Below are 13221 nucleotides of genomic sequence, written 5' to 3' on the forward strand. Positions count from 1 at the left end.
AGTATTAGTATTTTGTAAGGCTGTAAGCTCTTCTATCATAGCTTGCTGCCACTTTGGGTCAGAGGCAGCCTCTCGGTAAGATTGAGGTTCGTGGAGGGACAAAATAGTAGATAAAAAATAATGATAATCCTTAAGCTTGGCTGGAGGATGGTGTTCACGTTGCGGGTAGTGATGCGTATGAACAACATGTGAGGGATCACTTGTAGAGGCAGCATCGTTGGTATTCGGTATAAACTGGTCAATAGCAGAATCAGAAGCTGTAGGATGATTCGGAAGAATAGGAGACTCACAAGAGGTGTCGGAAGGAAAATCAGGAAAGGGGTCTACAGGTTGAGGAGATTCAGAGGATGGATTTGAGGAGAGGGAATAAAATGGTATTTTTTCCCAAAAGACAACATGCCGAGAAATTCTTAATTTTTTTGCTTCAAGATCATAACAACGATATCCTTTTTGTTGAATGCCGTAGCCTAAAACACACACAAATGGCACTCCTTTTACTCAACTTATGTCGCTCTCGTGTAGGAAGATGTACAAAACATGTGGATCCGAACACTCAAAATTCAGAGTAGTCGGGAAGAGAGTGATAAAGACGTTCAAAAGGGGACACACCAGCAGTGATGGATGAGGGAATCCGATTAATGACATAGACTGAAGTTTGAACGGCTTCACCCCTGAACTTACGAGGAACAGAAGATGAGAGAAGTAGTGTTCGGGCCGTCTCAATAATATGACGATGTTTCCGTTCCGCTATACCATTTTGTTCGGGTGTATCAGTGCAAGACAACTGGAGAAGAGTACCTTCATTTTTTAGAAATGCATGAAATGCAGTTGACATGTATTCTCCACCGGAGTCGGAACGAAAAATTTTAATGGATTTGGAAAACTGAGTTTTTATCATAGTAGCAAATTCAATATAAACACATAAAAATTCAGAACGGGACTGCAACAGATAAAGCCAAGTATAACGAGAGTAATCATCAAGAAAAATAACATAGTGCTGACTACCCCCCATAGAGGAGACATTAGTAGGCCCCCAAACATCAGAGTGTACTAAGTCAAATGGAAATAAGGAAACAGAGGTACTTCTAGAAAATGGTAATGCTGGTTGTTTAGCCAGTTTGCAATTAACGCAACATAATTCTTTTTGTACTTGTACTGGTCCTAACAACTTTTTATTGATCATGTAACGGAGATGCGGTGCGGAAACATGACCCAGTCGAGAGTGCCATGACATGAAAGAAGAGGATCCTGGAGTGGAGGCAGCTATAAGCGAGGGACGGAGAGTAGGAGAAAGATGAAGTGCATCCAGGCGAAATAATCGACCAGCTTTACTGCCTGTCCCAACTTGCTTCCCCGTCAAGTGATCCTGTACAATACAACCAGAAGAGGAAAATATGACATCAAAACCATGATCACATAGCTGGCCTACAGAAATTAAATTCATTGAGAGTTGAGGAACAAGAAGAACATCAGGCAAAGAAAGCATGGAAGATGAATTAATCGTCCCAATATGACTACCAGTAATAGTGGATCCATTTGCAGTATAAATGACAGGAGAAGTAATCGGTCGAGGATTTTGGAAAGAGTACATATCATAGGACATGATGAGAAGCACCAAAGTCAAAAAACCAATTATCTGAATAAATACCTGAAGGTACCGAGAGAGCAGAGACAGTAGGAGTGATATTACCAATCTGTGAGATAGCTTGTTGAATCATTTCCTGTACAATATCTGTTGTAAGTTGTCCATGAGTGGAAGAAAGAGCAGATGGAGCCTTCTCAGATGAAGCCGTTGCGGCTAGACGAGTATCATAAGCATTCTCAAAGCGAGTAATCCCCTTCTTTTTGTTGCGCATATTGTTAGAGGTAGGTGAAGGACAATTTTTAACCATATGTCCATATTCTTTGCAGTAGATGCATTGAATTTTGGACATATCTTGATATCCCTGAGTTGATTTTCCCTTTGAGTAATTCCCTCTTGGATGAGATGCGACAGCAAAGACTGAAGCCGGATTAGGAAGAAGACCTTTATGGGTCTCCTCAGCAAGTAATTCTGATAAAGCACTTTCAACAATTGGGAGGGGCGAGCGATGAAGAATAGTGGCACGGATTGTCTCAAAGTCATCTTGAAGAGCCATTAGAAATTGTACTAACCGCATTTCTTCTCGATAGTTGTACCACAATTCTGCATCAGTTGTCCATTTGGGTTCCATAAGAGCTAGTTCATCCCATATTACAGTCATTTGGGAATGAAATTCTGAAACAGATTGGCTCTTCTGATGCCTTAGTGAACGAAGACCTTGTTTCAACTTATACTTCCGAGCAAAATCAGATTGCACATACCGGCGAGACAAAAAATCCCATACATCTTTGGCAGTTTCAAATCTCCCAAATTGCATGCTGATAGATGGGATAACAGTATCAGCGATCCACATAAGGATTTTATTATTATTTATTTCCCAATCATCAAATTTTGGATCATCTTTTGCACGGAGTTTAGTGTCGCCAGTGACATATTTCCAAAGACCTTTCCCTTTCAAAAAACTTCGCATAAGAAAATACCAGTGACTGTAATTTGTTCCATCCAGCTTAATAGAAATTGGTTGGGCGATTTCAGAAGTCATATCTTAAATACAAGGTGGTGTCGATATCAATTTGAAGGGATTAAAGAAATAAGAAAACACCTACCAATATGACTTGAAGTAGGCGAGAAGAATGGGTGAAATCGCAACAGAGGTAAAGTCTTTGCTGTGACTGTTTTCACGATGGAAGGATGCAGAACCAGAGGGCTTTGAATGGAAAACAGAGTATGCAGTGGGAGATTTGAATCCGGCAAGTTCGGTGTTCTCGTAAGGAGCAGTGAAATGATCAATGAGAAATTGGATCGCTCTCTGAGAGGAATCCTTTGTAGATGATCTGATCTGTGGGGTCGCTTGCGGCTGCTGCAAGGAATGGATGGAGAAAGAATAGAACAGATGGATCGAGCTTTAAAGCTCTGATACCATGTGAATAACCGAACAAGGTAATGGAAGAAAAGCTTTCTTCACTGTATATTTTCGTGTGTACATGGCATATACATTTATAATGGTAGAAAAGCTTTCTTCACTGTATATTTTCGTGTGTACATGGCATATACATTTATATATATTGCAAAGATCTCTAATCCCTTGATCAGGGGATTTCATACAAGGAGAATGGAAACCCGTACATGTAATCTTCTATATAAGGTATGGGTGAAGAGGCAATAACTTAATACAAGGCATATGTGGAATGGCAATAAGCTATACAAGGTATGTGTGAGCTGCACTTGCCGTTAACAGGTTCATGTCCTCTTCCTACTATGTTCTTCATTGTTCTGTTTGGATGAAAACGGTGACTTTATTTATCATTATAAGTACATAGATTACATCACACATTAAGCAACACAAACAAGAAACACCACCAGTACAAACACAACTACATCAACACAAAACTCAGCCCATCACAGCTAAACCACTCAACCAGATATCTCAATCGTCTTAACTTGGGGCTTCTTCACTTCTTCCTTTGGAATTATAATGCTGAGAACACCGTTCTCCATTGTTGCCTTGATTTGATCAACCTTTGCATTCTCAGGCAATTGGAACCGCCTTACAAACTTGCCTCTACTCCTCTCGATTCGGTGCCATTTTTCGTCCTTCTCTTCTTTCTCATGTGGCCTTTCTCCACTTATCTTGAGAATTCTTCCTTCTTCTATTTCCACTTTCACGTCTTCTTTCTTAAGTCCGGGAAGATCCACAATGAACACATGAGCTTCGAGAGTCTCCTTCCAATCCACCTGAACATTAGCGTATCCGGATCTTTCAGTGGATGTAAAAGGTTCCAAGATTTCAATGGAGGAGGGGTCGAATAGACGAGAAATGATCGACATCTTAGTAGGAGTAAAACTTAGAGAGAGTGAAAATTTCAGAGTTCAAACACTGGACGTATTGCTTTGTTTTGAGTTGTGCAATGTATATATTTATAATAAGATAGGTTGATCTTGAAGTTTCGGGGCTTTTCTTTCTTATATTTTAGTCTAAAAGCTACAGACTTCTACTACCTTCTCAAAGAAAGAAAGCTAAGCTTTTCCCGTTACGTGGCAATGGACCGCTTGTTTTTGGTGGAACAGTTATCTGCTAATTTTCGTGATATCGACTAGGCAAAAATCACTTTTAGGATGACTCGTAAAAGACAATTTCTTGGCCTAAGGGAAAAACGAAATCAAGACCGTTGATATTGTAGACCATCATGAGGAATATAAGGAACCTAGGTTTGTCCCATCACGGTGTTCTCAATGGCATACGGTTATATATGGTGTAAGTGCGGTTCAGATCAGCGGTTCTAATTACATAAACCCAAAAAAAAAAAAAAATGGACTTAAAAAGTTTATTTCAGGAAAAGAGCATAAAAGTGAGTTTCTTTTATTATTTTCTCACTCATGGCGTGGGATAAACAAGAAGAGGCCAGCCTTGTGGTGCCCCACAAAATCAACAGACCTGATCAGCCTAAACTTGGGCAATTGCTCTGAGTAATCTACATTACTGGAAAGTAATTATGCTTCTAACTTTTGTTTTATGATGAATAATAGGTGTATGAATGATCAAAGTTTAATGAGATAATGGCCACAAGTTTAATTTTGGTCCAATAATCGGTTTTGGACTCACAATCGAGTCCAATAATCAACATTTGACTCAAAATTGCTTCTCAAAATCGAAAACAAACAGGGCCTTAATTTTGAGTCCGATAAACTGCTTTGGACTCAGTCGGTTCTCAAAAACCAAAACAAATACAAAACAAACAGGGCCTTAATCAATATTGAATTTTCATAATAATAAATACAAAACAATTAAGCAAGAAATGGTGCAAACTAAAAAAAAAATGGCATTTAATAAGAATAGGGAAATGAATCAAATGATAATCTCCTCCCCCCCGGGCCCAAGGAGCCATTCTCACATAAACCAATAAGAGGTGGGATTTGATCCGTTTAGAGGGGGATACATTTCCTAAGGCTCTGTTCACTTGCGTTCCCGGGAAAGCAAATCCCTGGAAAACAGCCTATTTTTTCCTGGTGTTCACTTGCTTTCCTGAGAAAGAAACAAGCCTAGGTGAAAAATGTCAAATAATGATATGGAAATTGTCAAAAATGATGTGGAAATGTCTCTTTTCTCACAAGTGTGAGAAACCAAATCCCACTATTTTGGTCGGATTTGGTTTCCCGGAAAAACTAGTGAAAAAGGTGGGCAAGCAGTTTCTCGGTAAACCTTTTCCTGCACACGTGAACAGGCGCGGGAAACCTTTTCCTACACAGTTTTCCTGGATTTCTTTTCTTAATGTCACGTCTGATTCTCAGGAAACCTTTTCTTTTCCTTTCCCGGGAAAACAAGTGAACACAGCCTAAGAATATTGCTAAAAAGAAGGAGCTGTTAGACCGCTTTAGATTTATTGGCCCCACTTCTTTCGGTTCTGCCACTTGTATTCAGTCATATCCGTGCATCCAAATGGAAACTAAATTTCTTCCTAAATTTCTTCCTAGAGCCTCATTTAATGCTTTGTCAAGAAAGTACCGTAGATTTTTTTGGTTTTTGGAGCCATTTATCTTTACCCATGAGATGTTCGGTTAATATGACAATAAGACCACGCGAGTCACTTAATGATGTTTCACTAGTTTTGATTTTACATGCATGCTCTCTCTCTCTCTCTCTCTCTCTCTCTCTCTCTCTCTCGTACAGTCGTACTCATATAATAAGGCCTCGTTACTCTGGGGTGGTTGTGTTTAATGGCCTTGGACGAATTCGAGAAAAAAAAAAAACTGAAAACTTGTTGTCTCTAGGATGATGACGTTAAAGAAGTGGGTAGAAGGTCGTAGAAAGAACTTCCTATCCTATCTTCCCAAAAAGGAAAAATAACAAAAGAGAAAAAGAGTCTCTCTCTGAGCTGTCTTCTCTGGAAACAACACGAAAGAACCTTTCCATCCCCTGTAAACACGTAGCTAAGGTGGTAGAAGCTCGTAGAACGAACTTCATCCTTCCATCCCCTATTTATAAGTCTTTCGGGCACTTCTCATTCACCATTAAAATATATCTCGCCTATACACGTTCTTCAGTTTCAGTCTCTAAAATTCCCAGACTACCAAAAACAAATGTCGATCATTCCTAGCTTCTTCGGTGGTCGAAGAACCAACGTATTTGATCCTGTCTCTCTAGACATATGGGATCCTTTCGAAGGATTTCCTTTTGGTCGATCCACCCTAGCCACATTTCGTCCAAGTCTTCCTCCCGAAACTGCAGCATTTGTTAACCCTAAGATCGATTGGAAAGAAACCCCAGAAACTCATATTTTCATAGCTGATATTCCGGGGGTAAAAAAGGATGAGGTGAGAGTAGAGGTGGAGGAAGGGAATATAGTTAAGATAAGTGGAGAAAGGACTACAGAGATACAAGAGAAGACTGATAAATGGCACCGTGTTGAGACGAGTAGTGGCAAGTTTTTGAGGCGTTTTAGGTTGCCGGAAAATGTTAAGGTGGATCAGGTTAAGGCTAATATGGAGAATGGAGTGCTCACTATTGTGGTGCCTAAGGAAGAAGTGAAGCAGCCTGAGGTCAAATCGATTGATGTTTCCGGTTGAAAGATGTTTGATGAACTTGGAGTATGTGACTTGTTAAAATGAACTCTACTAGTGTGTTTTGTGTTTTTTTTATAAAGAACTTCCTACTATGTATTCTGGTTTTTTTGTGTGAAATGTGTAAGAGCCCGTATTTTGTAATAAAATTACTCGTTTCTGCATTTTTGTTTTTGTTTTTCCCAACTGCAGAGCTGTGTGTGTCTGTGTCTGTGTGTGTCTGAACATAGGGGTAAATTGATTGTTGAAAGGTGACTTGAGTTCTTCTGGAGTAGCTGGTTTATAGGGTATTGATCTATCGAGTGATCGAGATGATTGGCATGAGACGAGAAAGCTAATATGTAAAGCCTTTTAAAGGACTTTGAACAACCCATATCATAGGCATTAATCATATGAATTTATAATTTATATTTAAAAAATAATAATCATTTCATATTCATTAATCTAATGAATTTATACTTTATATATAACAATAAAACTGGGATGAGTACCACTAGAAATCAAATGAATGAAGAGTGTGTGCTATCTAGGCGTATGTCCGTATTAAATAATCAACCCAATGTGGAAATCACTTGTCATTGTTACTTGGAACTCAATCCATTTTGGCCAAGAAAAGCATAATAGTTGATTGCTTGTATGTAGACATGTATTGGCTTTGGCCTCGTGAGGTATGGGACCAAGATCATGTACATCAATCTGAGGGAAGCGTACACACTGCAATTTGTGCCAACTTTTGTTTATCCAGTTGCCTATTATTGCTATGCTTTTTAATAAATAAAAAAGATGTAAAACAGGAGTTCTGCATTTTGCTCTCTCTCTATCTCTGTCTCATTTTTTATGAGATATCCAGTCGGATTTTGCAGTTTTTTCTTCTGCATCTGTTTTCTTTTCATAAGGGCTTTACTCTTGCTGAATGAATCTGTTGATTTGAAATCTCGACATTGCTAATTTCTGTTGATTTTCTTCAAAATTTAAAAGAGGGCTCACAGCTTGTTTCTATTTTTGAAATAGCTCTCCCTTAAGGTGAATTTGCAACTGTTAAAATTAATTCCGGTCGGGACACAATCATCCCCACGGTACAACAGCTCAGCATCATCACTTCCTAAACGCAATCATCCCTAGTATACAACAGAGAAAGAAGATGATACAATAGCTCGACGCATCATCGATTTCTAGTAATTTCTAACGACCAGAAGAACTGCATGATCGTAGAGTTTAGAATTCGACAACTCTAAAAGTAGGGGTGCAACTGGGGTTGAACCCGACGACTTCAGGTCGGGGTCGGGTTGAGTTTTCCCAACTCGGGTTGGGAACCCAACCCAAGCGAAACCTAACAATTTTTATGAAATTTGTTTTTTTGTAAGCTTAAAAACTCAGTTTGGGTCGGGTTCGGGTTCGAAAAAAGGTTCCGCCCCGACCCGACCGAGTTGCACCTCCATCCAAAAGATTAAGCTGGTATGAGTTGGTGTTATTTAATCATTTACACTTCAACACTCCACTCACCTCCGGCACTCTTTTTGGGTTTGGGTTAGCCATACATATGGCACATGTGGGCCATACATATGGCACATGTGGGCCCCTGTTTTGAATTGGTCACGTGGATTTTAATATCGAGGAGTTTAGAATCCCGGAGTATAAAAGAAAAGTGCCCGTTTAAAACACTCATTCAATTAGTAAAGGAACCCCCTTCAATACGCCCATTAAGAGGAAACCTTTTTCCGTGGAATACCGGTTACTTAGGCCCTATTCACTTCTTTTCCCTGGTGCTGTTTTCCCTGGAAAATAGCCTTTTTTTCCCTGACAAGACAGAATTTTTGTGTTCACTTCTTTTCCAGGGAAAGATATTATCAGATGTGGAATTACTTATTTAAAAGTTGAAAATGACATGGAAATTGACTTTTTCCTTATTACTCGAGATTTGGTTTCTGATTAAATATATCGGAAAGAGGCTTTCCAAGGAAAACGAAACCTTTTCCTTGACAGTTTCCCTGGATTCCTTTTCCTTCCGCCATGTCACCTGGAAAGGAAAGGAAAACGAGATCCTTTCCTTTCCTTTCCTTTCCGGGGAAAAGAAGTGAACAGAGCCTTAACGACAGTGGAAACCGCGCGTAAATTCACAATGAAAGTTTCCTCTTAAAGATGGAAACTTACTTCACCACTAAAATTTATCCTTTACGATGAAATTTGATGAATTTCAACATGATAAAAAAAATTATGGCAATGTAGTTTCACCCCCTCAGTACACATTTGCCCTCCTTTTAAATCTCCCAAAAATTAAAGAAAAAAAGATTTGCGCGACACATGCGACTGGTGAAGCCGGGTCGGGTGGTGCGCGCGTGTTTAATATAGCCAAAGTTCACTGGATCCACTCGGCGACTCATGCATGTAGGGCCTGCTTTTTCCTCTTCTAACTCTTTCACAAAGCAAGAGAAGTGAGATGCTATACATACCCAAAGAACTTTTTCTCCACTTTCCAATTTGGGACTAAAAACTTTGGGAGGGAAGTGTGAAACATTAGTAACAATTAAGCACTACAATGACAAGATCAAGATAGAGATAAGATCCATGAGGATAAATGCCTATCCCAAAAGCTGAAATTTTTTGAGGGTGTTATTTAAATACTCCCCTCATATGTAGCCCCCTCTTTTTTCTAAAAGTTTGGCGTTGTGGCCCCTCTTTTGGGTTACACTTGAATTTATTTTTAATATCAAGGAGTTGTTGGGTTTTGAACTATGACCTTGCATGGGGCCCTTTTTTGGGTTACTCTTGAATTTTTAATATCAAGGAGTTACTGGGTTTGAACTCATGACCTGATCATGAAAGGGGTGCAACTCGGGCGGGTCGGGTTCGGGTTGAGGCCAACCCGAACCCGATCTGAGCAACCATTTACTCAACCCGAACCCGACCCGACGAGGTTCAACCTTACCCGAGCACCCCTTTTTGCCAACCCGAACCCGACCCAACCCGAGATTTTAAGCTTAAAAACTAAAAAAAAAAAATATTAAAAATTTCGGGTTGAACTTGGGTCGGGTTGCCCAAGCCCTCAACCCGAACCCGACCCGAACTCAACCCGGGTTGAAAAAACCAACCCGAACTTGACTTGAACTCAACCCAACCCGAGTTTTTTCCGGGTTGAGCCCGCCCGAGTCGCACCCCTCATGAGCACCTGCTTTGAGGCAATGCCTTTGTACCACGTAAAATATTCATGATCACCTGCTGTGAGGATTGGCCTTTACACTACGTGAAATCTTCTCAGATTTCATTATATATCATATATATGAATTCATTAAGCATAGGCCAAGATCTGATTTACTCTTGAAACACCCAACTCCTAGGGACGTTTCTGTCCACTAGCCCTACTTGGGGTAAAATTGGAAAATTAGAATATTACAGGGGTAATAATAAGGTAATTAGACAAGTCACTAAACGATTATCCTAACCCTCCTCCGATCTATAGAAGCCATAATGATGTACTGGAAAATATAGAACATTTTTGTTACTTGACCAAGAAGAAGAGCAATTAATGGAGTAGCAATTAATGCAAAAAGAGCCCACTCTCTTTCATGCCAAATTGGCATAGAATGCAGCATGGAGAGATTTAACCATGAACCTTTTTAGGAAGTATCAAATAATTCACTATTGGAATCGGGGTTCTGGGCATAGAGATTCAACTAACCTATAAAAAGTGGCCCAACCCTTGGGGATACAGTAATGTATCTAAGAAATTATTCCATTTGACGTACTCCCCCTTGATTCGGGAATAGTGACATATATAGAAACTTCTATAGATCGGAGGGTTAGGATCATCCTAGGGAAATGATTTTTTAGGCGAAATCTATTTACGTTATGGCCGGAACAAATGGACGGTTTGGATCATCCTATGGAGTGGGTGGCACCTTTCTTTTTTGAAAAATACAGGTTTATACGGCCACACATCATATACAATGTATGTGAAGCTCATCATTGAAGTGACGATATCTAATGAAGTCATGTTTCTTTCTTTTTCTTTTCTTTTTTAGGGAAATGTTATCAGCACTACTGTATTTTGATGAGGGCACTCCTCACTTTATTCAAAGTACGGTATGGCCCGCACCATTGGATTATCCAAACCGTCCATTAGATGGGCCACAACCTAAATAGGTGTGCCCAAAAATCATTTCCATAGATTTATCCAAACCTTCCAATCTATAGATGGTTAGGATCAACCCTCTATGGAAATGGTTTTTATGGCACAACCTATTTAGGTTGTGGCCCATCTAATGGACGGTTTAGATCATCCTATTGTGCGGGCCATACCGTACTTTTAATAAAGTGAGGAGTGCCCTCATCAAAATACAGTAGTGCTGATAACATTTCCAGTTTTTTATTTGAAAAAACTGCTTTAAGTTGTTGTGGACATTGACAGAGAGATAGAGTGAGAGATTTGTTCTCTTTTGAGACCCACCTCCAAAAATTACTTTAGTAGAGAAGAACAGAGAAAAAAACAAAAATATAAGTATTTCCACCATTTTTTTATTAACTTTTGCATATAAGTTGCTAGTGTTTTTTAACCATGTTGTGTTAAAAAGTCTAGTTTTTTTTTTTTTTTTTTTTTTGGGCATGTTTATAGATTTCTAACTCTTATATCTTTTCTTGATAACCATGATTTCCATCTTGAAGTGTCAAAATAAATTATTATTTTATAACATTTTAGTAATTTAATATTTTTAATTAAGTATTCTCACTTTTAACTATTTTTCTATTTAAGTTGTTAATTTTATACTATCTTTAACATTTCTAAGCTTGTAATCTATCGAGCTTTCAAGCTCCAGGTTTTTTAAGTTTTTATCGAGTCTACTAAGCTCATTTTCGGGCCAGGTCTTGAGTTCGAGTTTTTTCAAGTATTTATCTTACTCTTCGAGTTTACTATATAGGGATTTTTGTTGATTAGTCCCTACATGGCAAAATAATTGCTCATCAGTCCCTAGGAAAAACATATTATCTTAGCAGTCTTAGTTTTAGAAAATATTTGCTAAAAGGTCCCTAAAACTCACTCACTCACTCTAATTTTTTCTGTTAAAAATTCTAAAATGACAAATTTACCCCCTAACCCCTTTAATCCGTTTGAGCGTATTTTGATTTCCCTTCTAGTATTTTCATAAAAAAAACTAGGAAACAAGTAAAAATATTATCTCCTCCAATATTCTCGTCAAAAATCCTTCAACATAAAAATCATTTTAGGAACTAAATAAATTGAAAATCCCTCTAAATTTTTTTTAAATAGGGTCAGTTTGGGTTATCTTTTCTTCATAGATAAATAAACTAAGAAATTTTAGGAATATTTTTCGTTTCAAACTTTTCCAAGAATTTCCTATCTTGGTTGGATTGCAAGAAAATATCTCTGATGGAAAATTATTTCTAAGGAAATTTTTTTCATTCAAAGATTTAAGAGTGGAATTATGTGTGATTAATTTAGAGGGATACCATCATAAACCAAAGGTCCTTAACTAGAAAATTGAATAGGGTTGGTTTACCTTATCTTTTTTTATGTGTAAGAAATAAGAAATTTTTGGAAGAGATACTATTTTTTCTTATTTCCTTTTTTTTTTCCAAAAATGTTGGAAGGGAAATCAAAATACGCTAAAACGGGTTAAAGTGGTTGGCGGTAAATTTGCCATTTTAGAATTTTTAACGGTGAAAATTCACGTAAGTAAGTTTTAAGGACATTTTAGCAAATATTTTCTAAAAGTAGGACTAATCGGATAATATGCTTTTCTTAAGGACTAATAAGCAATTATTTTGCTATGTAGGGACTAATAAGCAAAAATCCCTACTATAATATCCTCAGCTCACTTTGGATTTTGAGTTGAGAGGTTTTATTTTCCATGTTTTTCCGGAGTCTCAGCTAACTCTACTCGGCTCAAAGTATTTGAGTTTTCTGAGTTTTTGAACTATACTTTTAACGTCTTATATGGACTTGTACCAAGAGTAAGATCAACATAAGCTTAATCTCAAGCACGCATTTATGGCAACCGATCACATCAGGTGTCGTTTGTCGGCTACCATTGGAGTCTCTTATCACTCACATGCGTTATCCCCATCAAGGGGACTGTCTTATTAGCTTGCACAATCAATGAGGGTTTCTCTATCAGCTCTCCCCATCAAGGGGACTGTCCTCTTAGCTTGCATTATATATGACTATTAGGGTTTCTCTATAATCAATGTGGAACCTACCATTACCTTCCGAGAGAGTGGGTCCATCTGAAACAATGGTACGTACTACAAAACACCCACTAGTCAAAAGGGCTCAATATAGGGACACCCATATTGTTTTGTGTTTCTTTTAATCAAAATCATGGACAAGAAGCTCCACTTTTGTAGCTGGCATGTTCAAACAACTTAGGAGATGAGGCTACTTTCCAGTCATACTCCCTTTCAAATTACAACTCATGGCTTCCATAGGGCCCTCATCATCAACTTATCATTAATTGCTTCGCAGGTGGACTTATACTAAGAAATTTATCTGCCAATATAGGCAGTCCAACTCCTACCTAGGGATTCAATTTGGAATCAACCCAATCCCGACCCCATTATATGGTAAA

The 13221-nt window shown here is 38.4% G+C and overlaps 3 protein-coding genes across 3 annotated transcripts; 1 reads left to right on the forward strand and 2 right to left on the reverse strand.

The window, feature by feature from the left end:
* Window positions 1-950: 950 nt before the first annotated feature.
* LOC143851250 (uncharacterized) lies at window positions 951-3191 on the reverse strand. Its single transcript, XM_077360601.1, has 2 exons — window positions 1649-3191; window positions 951-1366 (listed from the first exon to the last, which is right to left on the reverse strand). Exons 1-2 carry the CDS (start codon window positions 2622-2624, stop codon window positions 1329-1331), a joined length of 1014 nt encoding a protein of 337 aa, XP_077216716.1. The 5' UTR covers window positions 2625-3191; the 3' UTR covers window positions 951-1328.
* Window positions 3192-3343: 152 nt separating this feature from the next.
* On the reverse strand, window positions 3344-4002 carry LOC143851251 (17.8 kDa class I heat shock protein-like). The gene has a single exon (XM_077360602.1). It carries the CDS (start codon window positions 3908-3910, stop codon window positions 3497-3499), a length of 414 nt encoding a protein of 137 aa, XP_077216717.1. The 5' UTR covers window positions 3911-4002; the 3' UTR covers window positions 3344-3496.
* Window positions 4003-6075: 2073 nt separating this feature from the next.
* On the forward strand, window positions 6076-6804 carry LOC143851418 (18.2 kDa class I heat shock protein-like). Its single transcript, XM_077360846.1, has one exon. It carries the CDS (start codon window positions 6161-6163, stop codon window positions 6644-6646), a length of 486 nt encoding a protein of 161 aa, XP_077216961.1. The 5' UTR covers window positions 6076-6160; the 3' UTR covers window positions 6647-6804.
* Window positions 6805-13221: the final 6417 nt, after the last annotated feature.

Source organism: Tasmannia lanceolata, unplaced genomic scaffold (genome assembly GCF_043159265.1).
Source record: "Tasmannia lanceolata isolate RefF3 unplaced genomic scaffold, GAP_Taslan_0.1 ptg000018l, whole genome shotgun sequence".
In the NCBI taxonomy this organism is placed as follows: Eukaryota; Viridiplantae; Streptophyta; class Magnoliopsida; order Canellales; family Winteraceae; genus Tasmannia; species Tasmannia lanceolata.